The sequence below is a fragment of the Limanda limanda genome, chromosome 16, assembly GCF_963576545.1.
Source record: "Limanda limanda chromosome 16, fLimLim1.1, whole genome shotgun sequence".
Classification (NCBI taxonomy): Eukaryota; Metazoa; Chordata; class Actinopteri; order Pleuronectiformes; family Pleuronectidae; genus Limanda; species Limanda limanda.
Window position 1 is genome coordinate 4,045,878 of NC_083651.1, and position 19,424 is coordinate 4,065,301.

At 46.1% G+C, this 19,424-nt stretch overlaps 1 protein-coding gene across 1 annotated transcript; it reads right to left on the reverse strand.

Annotated features, from left to right (window-relative positions):
* Nucleotides 1-6,561: 6,561 nt before the first annotated feature.
* LOC133021720 (insulin-like growth factor-binding protein 5) lies at nt 6,562-18,646 on the reverse strand. The gene is made up of 4 exons (XM_061088685.1): nt 17,872-18,646; nt 8,231-8,445; nt 7,946-8,065; nt 6,562-6,969 (listed from the first exon to the last, which is right to left on the reverse strand). The coding sequence occupies exons 1-4, from the start codon at nt 18,203-18,205 to the stop codon at nt 6,835-6,837; spliced, it is 804 nt and encodes a 267-aa protein (XP_060944668.1). The 5' UTR covers nt 18,206-18,646; the 3' UTR covers nt 6,562-6,834.
* Nucleotides 18,647-19,424: the final 778 nt, after the last annotated feature.

Genomic DNA, 19,424 nt, shown 5'->3' on the forward strand with positions numbered 1-19,424 from the left:
CTTTGTTCTGGACCTTTTTCAAGGATCTGAACCAGAAGGTGCATCGTATGAACCGGCTCGTGACCGGCCTTGGCCACGCAAGCCCACCCGACACGCCAGTGCACCAGTGAGCCGAGCGCCAGTCCAAGGGTGCAATTAATCATTCCGTGCAAAACACAAACGCTCCAACAGCTTTGTCCACTTTTTTGTGACACAAACAGATTTAATATATTTTTTTGTCTTATTAATGGTCTTGTGGTTTTTTGGCACGGAGTTTGTTTAAATTGTTGACAGCCTGGCCTGGTTGGGCACATTTATCTTGGTGGTGCTTTGGTAATTTGAGGCCGGCCTTCCACCGAGAACAAATCAAAACAAGTGTCTTTTGTCTTGGGTTGAGTAGATCGGGCACAATGGGCTGAGGAGAGTTTAGCAGTTGGAACAGTATGGGTTAGTATCTGTGCTTGAGTGATTGTCTCGCCTCTCTTTCCTCTCTCTCTCTCTCGTGCTGTGTGTGTGTGTGTGTGTTTGTGTGCGTGCATGTGTGCGAAAGCACTCACGTGTATATTTGTGTTGATTCGCCCTACTTTCCGACTACTATTCCTTCAGTTAGCATTCGACAGCTTCCGTTGCTATGTTGATGGTGGGCCTGTGTCTAAGACTCGCGGAAGCTCTACTTGTTGAATGTTAACAAAATAATTGTTGTTTTATCTTTGTTGAAATGACAAGGTGCTCCAATGTCAGCAGGAAGTGAGACAATAGATTCATTGAAAGCGGAGGGGGGAAAAAAGCAGATTACTGTGTTTCACCGACGTAGAAGAAAAAACCTTCAATTCAAAAAACACACTGTAACGGATGTGATGGGACACGAGCAAACCAGGAGGTAAGACTTCAGCTTTATATAATGAGAGTGAACCAGAGCAGGCAATAAGTGCACATGTGCTCGTTAACACTTTCACTGCAGGTGCACTGACACTGAACCAGAGGCTGAATAAAACCTTTATTCTATAGGAAAATCACAGGTTATTACGATTTGACTTTTATTCTAATTGTCCATTGGATAAAATAGTGTTGTACCCATAGATTTATATATAAAGGCTAGATGTCTCGTCTGCGTTGCCGGCCAACGGAGACGAACGTCCGCACATGGCGGCCATCTTGCTAGGGGGCATCTCGCTCACCCATAACATTGTGTTGGTAGTGGTAAATAACCATAACTTGCTCAGTTTTCAACCGATTTTTAAACGGTTAGGTTTGTTATAAACGCCAGCGATGTAGTTATGACACTGCATAAATTATTCATTTTTTTTAGAAAATAACATAATTATTCATAAGTATGCAGTGTCATATCTACATCTCTGACGTTTACAACAAACCAAACCGTTTAAAAATCGGTTGAAAATTGAGCAAGTTATGGTTATTTACCACTACCAACACAATGCTATGGGTGAGCGAGATGCCCCCTAGCAAGATGGCCGCCATGTGCGGACGTCCGGCTCCGTCGAACTAGACATCTAGCCTTTATATATAAATCTATGGTTTTACCCATCAAAGTAATTCTATGGATTCAGAGGACTGAAACATAGATGTGGCTCAAAGTACTTTTACTGTTCAGCCTCATTTCCTCTTCCGAATAAGTTTCCGTCGTCTTGTATTTATTTACAATGTTGGTTTCTAATCCAGTCTCAACTATTTGCAGTGACATAGCTGCATTTTAATTACTCATTTTACTCCAAAGTTACAGTTACTTAGATGAGTACAAATTGAATAGAAGCCAGAGAAGAGCCACAGCAGAGTTCAGCACCTGGAGATGCTCTTCTTCTTCTTCTTCTGGCTCGTAGGATGTAAAGCAGCAGCCTCTCTGACTCAGTTTACCCAACATGCAGTTGTGATTCTCACAGTCACTTCCGATCGGCGCTGGAGAACCCTCCATTTGGGATTACGCCTCTAAGTCCATCTTTGATGAAAGGGCTTGGATGCAAACCAGCAGCCACTTGTCTGCCGTCGTCTACCACCAGCATCGGGAGGATTCCCCCGAGAAAGTCGTGTTATTTACTCTCGACTTGCTGTAAATTCTTTTGTATCTCCTTTAATCTCCGTCCCGGTGATCAAAGGAAAACCGCCATCACCGCTCTGAGAGACGCTATTACACACGAGCACAAGCAGTGATTTGCAAAGATCCCAATTATGCAGTGTAAACATCTGCATGCTATTTGTAAGCTTTTGTCTCGAAGTAACCCCCCCCCCCCGTGATTCCTGAAAGTCGCTTTTAATGATAATCAGCCGCGGGGGCGAATCGATGTACAGGCAGGTCGGAGCGTCTCCAGGGTTTCTTGTTTGTGACTGAACAACACTGATCGCTGGTTTCATCGAATGTTTGTGTACACAGACGTGCGGAGGGGTCGGGAGTGGTCCCTCTCTGCAGCGTGTGGGGGTCCCGGGGGATTAGAAACGGGCTCTGCACAGCGGTGGGACGGCTCTGGGGATGGGGGGGGGTGAGGTGCGTGAGTTGATGTTAGATGAAGCCATCCAACGTCGTGGGCCTAATTATGTAATAAAAGGGGCATAAATGCTTTGAAGCCCTAAGTGCAGTTGTCAGTTTCTTTGAAGGCAAAAAAGTAATTGTCATGTTCACTGCCTCACAAATCAAATCTCCAACACGTGTTTCCCTCCTCCCTGAAGTCAAAGTCTGTGCTGTCCCTGCCACATGCATGCACGCACACACACAGACACACACACACTGAAACACGCACACACTGAAACATACCACAACCTTTACGGCGGCCTTGATCTGCCATACAGGAACTGCTGGGCCCTCCACCCTTTCATGCCCTGCTTCAAATCACCAACATCTGCAGCTGGTCAAAGCCCTGAGGTCCCCGGGGGGGAGAGATTTTGATGCCCCCCCACCCCCCCCACCCCAAAATGAAAAAAGGTCCCATTCTGTCGCTTCCTGGAACCCATGAGGGAATAAAAGTGACCAGACACCCTCTCTGTGGGGAAGCATGAGAACATCCCTTTAATATTCAGTCCTCATGTAGAAACTGAAAACAAATAACTCATCAGAAGTCGTATCAGTGAAGTTGAACCTGGTTTGATTATATTTCTGTGGGAAACTGCTTGACCTTTGACCTGTTGACATCACTTACTTGTTCTCCACAGCTTTTCTTCCGCTTGTGTTCTTGTGTTTGGCAGCATGTGTGTGTGTCTTCATCAGGAGGTGTTTCTCACAGGAGTCCATTCTGCCTTCAAAGTGGTGATAAATGTAAGTTTTCCATAACATCTTCCTCCTTGAAGTTGAAGCTGGTGGTAAATGACTCCCTTGTTCCTGTGCAATCTTTTTTCTGAGCACGGCGCTGACAACCAGGTGACTTGCCCTCGGGGCCTTATACAGTCACATCCTGCATGCTGCATGGGATCCCTGGGTGTCTCAGACTAATGTCTAAGAGGTTTATCAGCTCGTGCCCTGGAGATTAGTCGGTGTTTACTATCGCGGTGATTCCACTTCAAACGGCACATTTCAAGCAAACTTTGACTTCGACTCAGTTGAACATGGAGAGAAAACACTGGAAATGAAAAACCTCACCAAGATGTTTTAAATGAATACGTAACTTTATTTAAATAAATGCTTTGTCATAACAAAAAAAGGACAAAGGTTAAAAGAGTACATAAATTACAAGTTGAATAAATATTACACAGTGATATTCACTTAATAATTTGAGATTTTTTTGTCTTTATTCTTTTTATTCGCCTTATGTAGTTTCCAAATACTGACCATTTGAATTTCCCACTGTCCTCCCGGCCACCGATGGGTCTATGTCACAAGCCAGTGAAAAACCAAATTAATGAAAAACCAATTGTGTGTTGACTCGTTACATCCAAAAAAGTGTTATGTATTCAGAAAAAAGCTGTTCTGTCATTACTGTACTACTGAAGTATGAAATGTGAATATGAGTTCAAACCAGGAGGAGACAAGAAAACTGAGGAAGTCGCTACTCGCAAGCAGGTGTGTGTGGATGAGGGGGGGAGGGGACACAATGAAGAGTTCATTTGGAACATTGATAGTATTCACACCCTTGACTGATCCGGACATCGAACGATCCCAGATATCAGATATGTCGTTGTTTTGAAAAAACCTGAGAGTATCCCAGTCGAAGAGGTAACTTGATCAATGCGACTCCTGGTTGCAGTATCGTATTTCCCCAGATTTCAGTGCCTCTGAGACCTGGTAACCGTCGTGCTAGCTGTATCTAATATCATGCAGTCGCTGAAGTGGCGATGCCCCGATGATGACCACCGCCCCGCCCCCCCCGTGGCGCCCGCTCCTCCTCCTCCTCGCCTCTCTCCTCTCTCTCCTCTCGAGACGCCACGAGAACATCCCTAGCTGCATGTTACTTTTTAATCTAAAGTTTCCCTAGAAGTTGCTAGTGTGTATTGGAGGTCCCAGGCGTGGGCCGCGTGCACAGCCCCTGTCAACAAACATCACCTCGAGGCCACGCCTTCACAAGGCCGGCACGAGGTAACACAACATTTAGCTTTTTGTGGCTGTATATTTTTTTCATCTTTTTTTTTTTTTTTTTTTTTTTTTTTGTACAATTTGTTCCACTAACTTCATCGTGATCCCACATCTTAGGACGTCGTTGTGTGTCAATATCAATAGTGAGTAACTGAAATAAGTGCAAGCTGCTTTTTTTTTTTTTTTTTTTTCTCGAAAGTGGTAGTGGGGGGGATTTGGTGTTGGAAGGGGGGGGGGGACGGGGGCGAGGAACCGTGACCATGTGACGCCGTTCAGGACGCATCACCACGTCATTTCTTTTTTTCCCTTTTGTTGCAGCAAAGGAAAACGTTCTTCCTCTCTCTGGCAATCATATACATTGGCATTCACATGAAAAAACGCGAGAACCCTAGCTTATTGGTTGTCAAAGAAAGAGGGGGGGGGCAGAGATCCCACACGGGTTTTTGCAAAGCGTCGCCGACACCGTTTACAAGAACCACCACATTCATGAGTTGTTCTCTCAGATCAGAACGAACCCTCGACCCCTCTTTGTCGTCGGGGTCAAGTATCGGCCCCTGGCGGGCGGGGGGGCGGCGGGCGGGGGGGCGGTCTGACGAACTGAGTTGCCCCGTGTCACTTTCACGTCACTGTTTTTATGTATTTGCATGTAGGAAGGCACTGTGATTTGAACACAGAGAGAGAGAACAACTCTACTTTAAACGACCCTGTAGTAACCTGTAACGTTTGTGTGTTTGTGTTTGTGTTTTCCTTGGCTCCTCCTCCTGAAACGCAGGAGGTGGAGAACCTGCTTCCTGGAGGCGTGTGAGCAGAACGGTTCCAGAGGGGTTAGCTTCTCTGGAGAGTGACTCTCCCGACAGGCTGCTATTCAAATTCTTACAAGGCTAAAAATCTGTTTGTGTCTTTTTTCCCCCCAAGCACAATTAACATCGTTGTCATACTTTGTTTCTACAGGAAAGAAAAACAACAACATTCAATAACTATATTTAAAAAGTAACGTAATACACCATGGTTACACTGTAGTAGCAGTACTGAGGGGAAACCACTTGATCAAAGGAACATGGCTCAAAAGTGGGCGGTCTTTACTTCACTGAAGGCAAAGAAAACAGCACAAACAAAAAAACCATACAAAACTACACTTCACACAACTGGGTCAGAGAAGCCACCGGCCCGACTGGCAAGTTCGGATTTTTTTCACGCACTGAGTTTCCCCCCCCCCCGAAAAAAGGAATCGAACGTCAAACTTGAGTCCCGTTCGTCGCCTGGGCTGAAAAAAAAATCGTTCTTCCGCCAGCAGGGCGGCGCTCTCTGAGCTCCGTGTCGCCCTGCATGGCATTGTCTGTTCTAATAGGCACAGTTGGCATATCAGGCTAGCTACATCGTCGAAGAGCCACTTACACGTGGGTTCGTCACTCGTTTGTTCGGTGAACGCTCCGTGTCCCGAGACATTACGTTTACGATAAAGAGAAGAAGGCCCCGCCCCCAAGACCACGTCGAGCGCTACCGGTACTCGTGACACAACCAAAGAGAGAGAGAGAGAGAGAGAGAGGAATTAGGACATTCCTTTTCTTTTTTTTTTGTAATAGGCTCACTCCGTCATACGCCAACATAGAGGCCGATACACACCACGCACTCGCACTGTATACACACATACACACATTCATGCATGCATCGTTTTGTGAAGTTGTCGAACACACACACACATCTAAGCAGGTTCCTCTTTTCATAAGTGCTCTGACAGAACCACGGACCCAGAGAGAGAGTCGACAGCAAATCGCTCCTTTCTTCCCAATTTGTCAGTTCCACGGTAGCATCGCATCAAAGTGCCTGATGCTTTGTCTACCTTCAATAGGATTTTGTTGTGTTAATTATTTTTTTTTTTTTACATCATACAAAGTGTTGTACTTGAAAACCCCCAGCTTCTATAAAAATATATCCATTGAGTGCATATATTTTCATGGATCTGCCATCAGGGGGCGCCCCGGCTCAAGGGGGGGTCCCCGCTTGCAATAGTCAAGGGATCTATTTCAATCTCCTGGGACTCTCCCCCCCCCCCCATCCCCCCCCTCATTTCGAAGATGAGTGCTTGGTCAACAACAGAAAAGAAACAGAAAAAAAAAAAGAAAAAAAATACAGGTGTCCTTTTTTCAGCCTGTTCTTTCGTTTGGATCTTTTCTTTCTCTCCGATTTGAAAAAAACAAAGAATCTTGAGGTGAACGGAGGGGCGGAGCATACAGGTGTGACTCGTGGAGAAGGAGGCGTGGACCCGGGGTCACGTGTGGTTGGTTTAGGGGGGACAAGGGGGGATAAGGGGGGTCGCGGTGGGTTGGTCCTCTCCTGGTTTTTCACTCGTTGTTGTTGCTGCTCTCCAGGTCTTTACACTGAATGTCCCCCCCGCTGTAGTCTGTCCCCGGGAGCTGGACGCCGTACTTGTCCACGCACCAGCAGATGCCTCGTTTGCGGCCGCGAGACGGTTTGCACTGCGGGTCAGAGGTCAGAGGAACGGGTTAGAGAAGGTGGAGAGAGCTTGTATAGCTTTAATATAGATAGATAGATAGATAGATAGATAGATAGATAGATAGATAGATAGATAGATAGATAGATAGATAGATAGATAGATAGATAGATAGATAGATAGATAGATAGATAGATAGATAGATAGATAGATAGATAGATAGATAGATAGATAGATAGATAGATAGATAGATAGATAGATAGATAGATAGATAGATAGATAGATAGATAGATAGATAGATAGATAGATAGATAGATAGATTACTTTATTCATTCCCGAAGGGAAATAAAGTCATCATAACAGCCGGTATAATTTAATACAATAAAATACAATACAATAGAATAAAATAAAAAATATTGAGGTAGAAAGAATAAAAACAGAAACAAAAGATAAATAGGTAGATAAGGTGCAGTGGCAAGATGATGGTAATAGTACTGATGATATGATGGTAATGTTAGACAGTATATAAAAATAGTACAGTATATATTTTATATAATATAACATAATATATACTTATATATGATAGTAATTATACCAATATAATAGCAGTATATAGTAATAATGGCAGCAACAGTATATATAATAATAATAGTAAATATAATAATAATAGTATTAACATGTAGAAATATGTGTATATAGACTTATATATACAAAGAATATACAAAGAGTATGATATAATATGATATAATATATGATATGATATATAATTGTATAAACACCTTGACTACTTGAGTGGCATGTTTGTGAAATGTTGAGGTTATTTTCCTGTTAGCAACAGATTCTCGGGGAATAAAATCCACTGTTTGCAACAATTCCACAGATATGAACTGGTTTTGATCAATTTCTTACTCTGGCGTGAGGGTTAAGTTCCTGGTGGTGGTAGGAAAAGAGTCTAAACATGTGTGAGAACGTGACATTTCACATGAAAGCATGAAACTCACCTGCTTGCGCTTGAAGAATCCTTTCCTGTCACAGTTGGGGAGGTACAGAGACAGAGCCATGACACGAGAAGTGTCCTTCATCCCCTGAATGATCCCGTCCAGTTTCCTTCTGCACGGACCCTTCGGAGGCAGAGACAGCAACAGGGTCACGATCATCACTCACGTTAATCTCCAATTAAGCGTGAATTAAGATGTAGGAAGTGGTTACAAGGCACCAGCTGTTTGTCACAGTTATCACTACTTGGGAGTTACCAGAGTCTAGACACAGGAACATTGAATACTTACAAACTCGGGCTCGTGCTTGTCGATGGGCAGAGGGGAGTAGTCCATGGGGGAGCCCATGGAGCGCTGCTTGCCCTGCTTCCTCTTCAGCTCCTTGCGCATGGCGTGGACTTTTTTACTGACCACGATGTCTTTAGGAAGGAGTGGCACTTTAGCGGGCTGGAGCTCCTCTGTGATGTCTGTGGTCATGGTGTCGTCGTGCTCCCGGGACTCGCGATCTGCACCGAACGAACACAAGATGCTCAATCAATGTCACACACTTATATCTATAGTCTAACATATGCAGCTGTGGATTCATGCACTGGTATGTATACTGTTCACTTCAGGCTGGTGTGCTGTGCCTGCCCTCTGCTGAATATGAAGGGAAATGTAAATAATGTAAATTCACATAAATAGTCCAGGCAAAGTAGCGTTTTACGACCGACTAATTGTAAAAGAATTTTTTTCAGCATAGATCATTTCTATGAGGTGTCCAGAACAACATACTAAAAGTCCTAAGAAATCCTAGTTGAGGAAATATGTTTAATTCTCATCAATGTGTGCCAATAAGGCCCGGCAACAATACACCCCAAAATGACTATTTTTTTCCTTTACTCCTATCAAAATAAAACTTTACACAATGAAAGTAACCATGAAACGTAACATTTTTTGTATTACAAGTTTCTTTTGAAATGAATTTGACAAGCACATGAGCTCCACACTTATTGAATATGTCCTAATTTGCATAGGCAAACACCATTCATATGTATTACAAATACATACATAAATTCATTTTCAAAGAAACTTGTAATACAAAAAATGTTACGTTTCATGGCTACTTTCATTGTGTAAAGTTTCATTTTGATAGGAGTAAAGAAAAAAAAAAATCTTTTTGGGGTGTATTGTTGCCGGGCCTTATTGAAACACATTGATGAGAATTAAACATATTTCCTCAACTACGATTTCTTAGGACTTTTAGTATGTTGTTCTGGACACCTCATAGAAATAATCTATGCTGAAAAAAATTATTTTACAATTACTTCTATTTTTGGCTCCAAAATGGGTTTCCTTGCCTGGACTAAAAGCCCAAACTCAAAAACTGCCAACGACATTTTATCACAATCCAACTAAATATGGATGTTAACACTTGGCGAGTTTAAATCTAATGATCACTTTTGTTGTTGTCGTTTTGCAAGGTTTGCAATATACTGTATTTCATCGGAGCATTTCCACTGAGATCTGTGACTTTCTACAGCTGGAAAACAACGTGTGACTGAAACTAAACAATTAAGTTGCAGCGCTGTGAAAGCAAAACAAGGAACTGGAAGACGCTTAACGACCCACGGAGCTGAAAGCACAACAATGTCTCGATATTAATATATTTTACTTAATCAGTTGTATAGCTTCAACAGAAATTCCAGCATCTCTGCTTGCGTGTAACATAACAGTATTTATATAGAAGTCACAAAAAAATGATTTACTTCTTGTTGCAAATACAAGTTTTTTGTATCTACAGGGTTATTCCAATAAAAACAGCTCTTCATTTAACTTTGTTTGAAACAGATTTAGGATTTAAGAATGTAAAGCATCACCACATCGGCTAATGTTTCACCCAGAAACACTCATTGTTGACCTATGATCATAAATCGCAGCTCATTCGCCGCAGCAGCATAAATACAACACCAGGTGCGTTTCCCAGGGTTCGTGCCACCAAATGTTGCCTAACATTTGTTTACAGGGGAGGGGAGGCAGGAGCTTAGATCAACAGCTGATGGAACAGCTACGGTAAAACTCCGGCTTAACTGGGCTTTTCTCACCCACCACCGCTTTCCAACGCCCCAAACTCTCTTATATCACTTCCTGGGAAGTGATACGCTGACATCCAATCGCGTGAGACGAATTACAGCTGATCTGCGTCCATGAGAACACGAGCAGAGATTTGCCCGGTAATCTACAAACACCTCCTCCAGTAGAGATACTCGGTGTGTTAGAGACAAATGTTGACCACTTAAAAAAATCACAGAAATTGGGAAAGGGCATCACGTTTCTGGAAAAATGTGCAAACACATTATCTGGACTGCTTGACTGCAATAGGGCCTGCGAGCGCTGGGTTGCTATAGCGACGTGTCCCACATTAAACTGATTCAAATGTCAAGCGGAGGAAAAATCCAGTTGCTTATGTGGACTTGTAAATGCTCGGTGCATTTCTGTCACATGTCCTGAAGTCCTCGGACCCGAGTCCTGCTCCCCCAGAGGGCACTGCAGTCCCAGGGATCTGGACCTCCCTCCTGATAGGATAGTCACAGGTTGAGGTCCTTTATCCCCAACCCCCACTCTCCTATCTTTGGGGCTCAGCCTCTTAAGCCCGGACCCCCAGCCAGAGGTTCTTTGAGGCCACAGAAAGAAGCCCTCTGCTCTTCCCCCCCTTTGGCTTAGCTGTACCATAAGTACAGAGTTATTGTGGGGACTTTGCCAGGCCCCAACTGGCTGAAGCGCTGGTGCCAGTGGATGACCCTGGTTATATTTATCTGACAAGGAAACCCGCCGTGGTGCACAGGGCCAGACGCACTGAACCAGAGAGGAATGTTGGCGGCGGAGCGTGGGCCGGCTGCCGCTGGAAGCCAAGTCGACTTCCATACTTGTGCGCTTGTATACGGGGTTGTGCGTTTGGAAAATATGATTTAACGAGTTGCCATAACTCCGCTTGCCTGGCCTGTTAGTACACAGCCGCCGTGGAGAAAGGCGCTGAGATGTAACAAGGACGCGAGCTCCAAGAAACTGATGTTCAAAGAGCCTGACACAGCGTGAGCGTCTGGAGTCTCTGGGAGGGAAGCGAGGTGGGGGCAGGGTGATTACCAGAATTGGGTCTTTGGCTTCTGTGCCGCTCGGCCGTCTCTTTGAAATTAATCTCACAACTCATGACTTGGCAGGCCTTGGTTTGTGTTTAGATATGTCCTTGTGTCTCTCCGCTCAGACTACCGAGCTATTACTTGCTATAAATAAATACGTCAAACAAGCATTCCTGTGTACACCACGCATGTGACCGCTGTGGAAAAACTCTTCATTTTTTTACTCGACAGTCCAATGATTTCTCAGGGCACTTAATTAAAATGCCACATATTTGGCAACAGGAACGTGCTGTTGAAAAAAAACCCAGACCCTTTTTAATGCATTCTTGTTTCGTGTGTAATGTCATTCGAGCAAACAAACGGTCGGACTAAAGACGACATCAGTTCTTCTCACCTTACAAGCAAGTGACAAGTCACAGGAAATATTAGAGACCAGTGTTAGAAACGAGGTTTGTGATCTGCTATTTGACATTCACGGAGCTTTTCCCTAACACAATAGAGTCGGACTCCTTTTCTCCTTTTACTTTGCAAAATCACTAAATTCATCTCTTCTGAAGTGGGCTCTTCAGTGCGGCCACAGAAACTCAGTTTTTCCATGCTCAGGGTACCCAGCTTGTAAAGGAGGCTTAGAGGGTCTGTGTTTAACTCCTGAAACTCAGCCAAGACACTGGCCAGCCGCCAAGGGAGCCGAGTCATGTGCAGCTCGTCCATTCAGCTGCGCCGCTATCTCTCTCCCTGGGCCCGAGCTGGAGATTTCATTAGAACGAGAGGAGCAGAGAAGCCAGAGGAGGTGCACCTGATACTTCTCTGTTTAAAAATTAACATCTGCGCACAATTATGCTTCATGAATATCCCAAGTTCCTTACGGGCGGCCGTCCAAAGCATTAAAGATAAGCTACTCCTTCTTTGGATGTTCTCTCCCCACTGGATCTTAAAGACTATAATCATACCGTTTAGATAGGGAAATAAGAATAAACAGTAGATTCTCCCACCTTTCATTTGGATTTCGCAGCATTACAGCCATGTTTGTTTTTCGCCCTGCCTTCGATTAAGTCTCTGTGCAGCATCTGAAATTACATCTTTACACGATGTAAGAGGCTGGTGAATAGGGCTGCTGTGTGATCTCAACAGGGGGTATGACAAGATAATTGTGAGGATAAATGAGCCCCAGGGCCTGCGCCATATAACGTACAACATTAGTAAACCATCCTTCAGCCTCAGCTACTTAATATTTGAAGGAAGGCCACGGCCCGATAACCCTCAGCAGCTTCTGGAGCAGAGAGGGAGGTGTGAACAGCCGAGTCACCACTCAGGTCCAGATGACCCAAAAGAAATGAGTCTGCTGGAAGATTCTGGTGATAAAACAAGTGTCAAACTAGAATGATAGCACGGTTATAGGCAAGTTACATCATCTGCACAGAGTTGACAGCTTTAGGCTTTAAGACACTGACACTGGCTTCACAAAATACAGACTTTATCAAATGTTCGGTCCGTGCTTTTTTTTTTTCACCGCCAGAGTAAAGGAATTATGTTTTGACCCTTATATCCTGTTGTTCCAGAGGGAATTCTTGCATGCTCTCAATCAGCTCCCGAACATGCAGGAAATCTCTCTTCCCATGGTATTGTGCACGCAGAATATGTTCATTGCAATCAAAAAGTTTCCTGCTTTTCTCAATGCACGGTATAAATAGCAGCGAGAACAATTCAAGGATAATAACTCACAAAACAGGACTTGTGAGGCGATAGAGAATCGCTCCCGGTGGGAAATGCTCCTATAGGTAAGCAAACTTTCTGACCTGTTTACAGCTTCCACAGTGTAAACAGAGGCTCATGTGAACAGTAGAATATCAGAGGGAGGCTCACGGCCCTTCTACTGTACATTCCTAATTTTGGTCTGAGGTCTCGTCCCACAGCTGAGCTGGGACACAATCTCTTTTTGGGTCACCGACACCACAACACAATTGCTGGGTGTGACGATGTTCTCACTCCGAGGCGGCTGAAGCAGCTATTCTGGCGAGTGTCGAGCGTTACTGTACAGGGCCGGTCTCCGAGCAGCGTGACCAGAAACATCACAGCGGGTGAAAGACCGGCTTCACGTTTAATTTGCGTTTGACACCAGCTCGATGGTGCGAGACCAAGCGCGCCCTGAAAGGTTCAGGCAACCACACAGACACCATTTTACTTTTACAATATTCTTCTGCGTGACCATAAGATGGGATTTAGCAGCTGGGACACACAGTTAAAGTTTCACCTGTCGCACATTCACAGCAACACCGACGCTGCAGAGCCGACATCGGAGGCTCCATTGTCTCAGAAACTCAAGAGGACTGTGTGTTTTTAGCCCGACTAGTGATTTGAGTTTTCAACAGCTCCCCTGTGGAGTGCTCTCTTGTGCCGGTGCTGGCCTCTAACCAGGTGTCAGCGGTGAGATCACCGGTCAGGTCTAAACACATGTGACATCATCTCAGAGCGCAGCATGCAGCCATCCTTGCCTTTTGTATCGCACGCTTGAGACCGCAGTGTTGATTTCTGTCACGGCTGTCGACACCAGCAGGTTGGGTGTCAGCGACCGATAAGCCGAACGAATAATATCCCTCTTTAAAGTTTTACACGTGGAAATATGCTTTAAATAAAAGCCCGGGTGTCATATCTAAGGAACAGGTAATCTATCCCCCCTCCCCAGCATCTCATTTTCCATGAATTGTGTGCTTTTTTCTCAAAGTCCTGTCGTGTGATACTTCGGCAAAGTGACCTTTGCGATAATTCTCCGCAGCACCTGCAACAGATCAGTTGCAGCATGCTAAGCTTTCACTGCGCTGTCTCAGATGTTCAAGGTGAGACGGGCTGGAAAGCCACATACGCTCTTTCCTTTCACATGAGCCCATCATGAAGCTGTCAGGCAGCCGGGAACACACACACGTGACCGGAGCTATATCGAACGTGGCATGTCTGTGCCAGCACACAGCAGCTCACAGGGCACGGTGGCTGGTTGTCATTAGTCCGAGTGTGTGGACGGAGCTGGTTAACCCAGTAACCAGCTGTGGGACACGGAGAAAGCAGGTGGTGATTCTCAAAGTTGACATTACTTTCTAGAAGAACCCGATGACAAGCAATTCTGTACGTGAAAGCAACAGTGTTACCATAGATGTGGTGTAAGCCTACGTGAAGTTCTCTGGCAAGCGTTTAGCATCAGACGCCTGCGTTTGCTTCACCTACTGATGATTGAAAGTAATCATGACAAATACATGCGATGTGTGAAAAAACCCACTAAGTGTTGGGAATGTCAATGTAGCTGAAAGCGTCTGGCAACAGGTTAAAACTGCCTCTGAAGAGCCAAGACCAATGTAAAGCATGCACCTCATGGGTACAGGCCCCAGGTTTCCTGTTGCTATGCTAATAAGGGCCACAGCCTTTCTGTCCATGTGAGTATTTCTGGATTTGGAGCCACTCCCTAATCATCTTTTGTTTCTTGGCAAAGAGCAATCTGTTTCAAACATAAGGCCCCCTTCAGAAGCTGTAAGGACGAGAGGGGCCCGCTGCTGCCATGAAGTCATATCTGTTGGCAAGCTTTCACCCGGGTCTGATTCGCTCGCTTACAGAAATCTAAGTGCCCCCCCGAGCAGCTCCTGGGAGCCCAGCACAGGCAGAACATGAATTAATGCACTGCTGGGACACGGAGCCAGACTGCAGAGTGACGGCCACGGTGCTTTTTATTTTTTTTTACATGAGCAGTAGAAGGAGGAGGGGAGGTGGTGGTGGGGTGGGAGTATAGCAAAGATTCCTCTCTCCCATTGTTTGGCTGCACCAGTCAGTGTTCAGCAGGCTGCAGCTCTCATGGCCTCCACCGACACTCCAGCTCCTCCTCCTCCTCCTCCTCCCTGTGTTTGCCTTGCTCAGCTGGTGGAGCACACAGACAGCTGCAACCCCACACCACAGGAAGCCGGCCTCCACAGTTCCCATCAGCCGAGGCCGTCTGACAGAAGGCCCTTCAGAGGAGAGAGGCAGCCCGAGGCATTCTGCTGAATCACTGCGTTGTGACTGAGCGCCCATGCAGTGAGCGAGTGCACGGCCAGCGGCAGGAAAAGATGCTCTGGTTACCTCCGAGGGCCGACAAAGAAGTCAGGCTCCGAGTGTGTGTGTTCCCGAACTCATATCCTAGTGGGGACCAGGGTTGGAGCCTACAGAATGAGGACATTTGTCTGGAAAGTGACATCTTGGCCGGTTCCTCACTTCTTCACGGGGATGTTTGAGGGTTAAGACCTGGTTTTGGGGTTAGGGTTATTCATTTAGTTTGGATGGTTAGGGTCAGGGTCTATAGGGAATACATTACGCCAATGAGTGTCCTCACTAAGATAGAAGCACCAATGTGTGTGTGCATGTGTGTGTTCCTGAACTCATATCCTAGTGGGGACCAGGCATAGAGCCTACAGAATGAGGACATTTGTCTGGAAAGTGACATTTTGGCCAGTTCCTCACTTCTTCACAGGGCTGTTTGAGGGTTGAGACTCGGTTTTGGGGTTAGGGTTATTCATTTAGTTTGGATGGTTAGGGTCAGGGTCTATAGGGAATACATTACGCCAATGAGTGTCCTCACTAAGATAGAAGCACCAACGTGTGTGTGCGTGTGTGTGTTCCCGAACTCATATCCTAGTGGGGACCAGGGTTGGACCCTACAGAATGAGGACATTTGTCTGGAAAGTGACATCTTGGCCGGTTCCTCACTTCTTCACAGGGATGTTTGAGGGTTAAGACTCTGTGTTAGGGTTAGTCATTTAGTTTGGATGGTTAGGGTCTATAGGGAATGCATTACACCAATGATTGTCCTCACTAAGATAGAAGCACCAACGTGTGTGTGCGTGTGTGTGCTCCTGAACTCATGTCCTATTGGGGACCAGGGTTGGACCCTACAGAATGAGGACATTTGTCTGGAAAGTGACATTTTGGCCGGTTCCTCACTTCTTCACAGGGATGTTTGAGGGTTAAGACTCAGTTTTAGGGTTATTCACTTGGTTTGGATGCTTAGGGTCTATAGGGAATGCATTACGCCAATGAGTGTCCTCACTAAGATAGAAGCACCAACGTGTGTGTGCGTGTGTGTGTTCCTGAACTCATATCCTAGTGTGGACCAGCCTACAGAATGAGGACATTTGTCTGGAAAGTGACATTTTGACCGGTTCCTCACTTCTTCACAGGGCTGTTTGAGGGTTAAGACTCGGTTTTGGTGTTAGGGTTAGTCATTTAGTTTGGATGGTTAGGGTTAAGGTCAGGATCTATAGGGAATGCATAACCCCAATGAGTGTCCTCACTAAGATAGAAACACCAACGTGTGTGTGCAAAGTCAGAGTGAGACACAACTGCCTGAGGTGTCACAACAATCACACACAATGCACACCCAGACACACACACACACACATGCATAGCCCCGCCCAAGCATACGTGAGTGCAAACACACCCACCCTCCCACACACACACACACAGAGCACAGTCTACCTCTACACCAGTCCCTGATCAATGCTCAGGTGTGTGTTGTGTATTTTTAGACACACATTCTGTTGGTGCATCACTGGGAGGAGAGGTGAGGGGGGTTGGGCCCCACCAGCTGCACGGAGCCTGATGATTCTGTCAGCAGCCCAGGAACCGGCCCAGTGGAAAAGCTGTTCTAACAGAATGAGGCGTGAGGCCAAAACCTTTGTGGTTGTCACCTACTTATCCAGTTGTTGACAAGCTGCTAAAAAACCCTCTGAGTGACAGTGGAGAGCTCTCTGCTGCACCGAGAACTGTCTTAAATCATTCAGGGATTCTGGCTGAGCTCTCTAGCCTCCCTCCCTCTCTCCCTCTCTCTCTCTCTCTCTCTCTCTACAGATTTAGTGGTAATCCGACTCTAAACACCACCCTAGGGGCAGCCCGAAGACCTAAATCTATCTAGATTCTGCTTTTTAAACTTGGAGGCAAAGTAAGTGGAGCAGCACCTCAGCAGTCTGTGAAACCGTCTCTGCGCTTTCTCCCTGCGCACGGATCGATTTCACGTCTCCAGTTTGGTTTAGGTGCGAGTGGGGCTCGACAGACACTTGTTAAAGCCTGCAGGATATTAAAGGCTGCAGACTCAGACCCACTCTCTGATAAAGTTCTTTTTTGGGGGTGCTCAAGACGCTGAGAAAGCCTGAACTGAAATGTAAATATTTTTTAAAAGCAGGGTGGAGGTGGTGGACCCTCGTCAACCAGCCCTGGGATCTGCTCCACCCGCAGCTTTGACACCCACGGGCACGCGTCCAACCCGCGGGCACGCCATGCGCCTTTTACGCACCGCAGATTCAGAACGACATTTCTCCAGGAACCCAGGGAAGGCATCAAACCCACCAAGTGCCTTTTGTTATTAAACCCGCAATATACACGATATAAATAAAGCTCAGCACAGCACGGTGGATACCAAGGTGCGTGGATTGTGTGTGTGTGTGTGTGTGTGTGCACAAAGAGCCGAGGAGGTGCGAGGAGGAGTAAGCTCCTGCAGCCTGGTTAATCACTGCGGTGGATAGAAGTTAATCAGATGGCTCCTCAAAAAACCATCTGTCAAACACACGCTGTGTCAGGGAGCAGCGGACACACACACACTGCACAACACAGACACACACACATATATACAAATAGAGAATATATAAAAACAGAATAATGGTTGGTTGATGTAGATTCTAGTGGGGTTGTTGGACAGTTTGCATGATCATCCACAGCCACCTTGCGCGTAATGGGTTCGAATCCCTCTCTTGCATGCGTGCACCAGCCGGGTGGGTCTCCGGGTCGGTGGGTGGGTGCGGGTCTTACCTATGGGTGGGTGAGCCGGTTTGTATCCTTTCTCGTTGGTGCACACCCCCCGGCCGTGGAGCAAGGCGTGCAGCGGCTTCTCCTCTCCGCTCCGGGGCAGGCACCGCAGGCCCTGGGTGCACGTCCCGGTGTACACGCCGCACGCCTGCCCCTCGGACAGGGCGCACGTCAGGCAGCAGCCGCAGCCCGGCTCCTTCACCAGCTGGCAGCCGATCGGCACCGGAGGACACATGGACAGAGCCTTCTGGTCGCAGGGCTCGCAGGGCACGTACGAGCCCAGGCAGCCGGACAGCCCCAAGATGAATGTCACCAGGAGGCAGAAGCTCAGAATCATTGTTGGGGGGTTTTGCTCTCTTTGCGGTTTAAGAGGAGCAGCTGAAATGCGGAGGAAGAGGAGGGGAGACACGCAAAAAAAAAAAAAAAAAAAAAAAAAGGTAGACTGGTCTAATGAACACAATGCCTCTCAGTCAGATAATCCGATTTTTTTTTAAAGCTAAAGCCAGGAGTCTTTATCCAGGAGTGGTGCTATATCTATAAAAGAAAAAAATACACACAAAAAAAAAATAATGATCTGTGCACCGTGCAAAAAAAAAACTTGTTCAAATGAGCAAATTTAAAATATATGTGCAGCTTCTTCCACAAGGAGATATATGTGGTCCAACAATTTTCTTTTGCAGGAAAATCTCAACTTCTCTTCTTCTTCTTCGTCCTTCAGCTTTGGACTCCCAGATACTTTCTCCACCACCAGAGGTTTTCCTGAGCAGACTGATCAACTTGAGAGCTGCCTCTTGCGTTTTAAAAAAGTAGCCGAGCCCCAAACGCAGCAGGGGAAGGAGGCGCACCACGGCTTGGCAGGAGGAGGAGGAGGAGGAGGAGGAGGAGGAAGAGGAGGAGGAGGAGGAAGAGGAGGGTCGCTCTTTCACCCTGAATGCTGAACTGATGCCGAGGTGCAAGAGGCGTCAGCAGCACATGAGCGACTCAGCTCCAATCCAAAAAACAGTCATGCACGTCTTCTATTTGTTTTACTCCACAAATAAATAAATAAATAAAATAATAATAAAAAAAAAAAAAACACAATCAACAGGTCATGCAAGCTCATATTCAATCTGACTCATGAGTGAAACAACTTCCTTTATGTACAGTTTAGTTCATCTGGACACGAAGAAGAAGAGCCACAAGTGCCTCATCTTCGTCGCAAGGTCATTGGAAGAGCAGAGACCCCCCCCCCAAACCCCCCCTTACATCACGTCACAATGACGTGGACGCAGGGTTGGGTGCAGTTCTCATCCTGGAGGTTGTTCATACGTCACAGGTTCACACCCCCACCCCCTGGCAGTTTGATACCTGCTCCGGTTCACCTGCTGCACCTGTTGCTTCCACTGGACACCATGCATCCATGCTGCACGATCCACCATGCACCACCTGCACACACACCACCCTTCTTCCTCTCTCTCTCTCTCTCCCACACACACACACACACTCACACAGACACACACACACATGCAGGGAAAAATAGAAAGTCATGTGCAGGGAAAGAGAGAGACAAAAAAAAG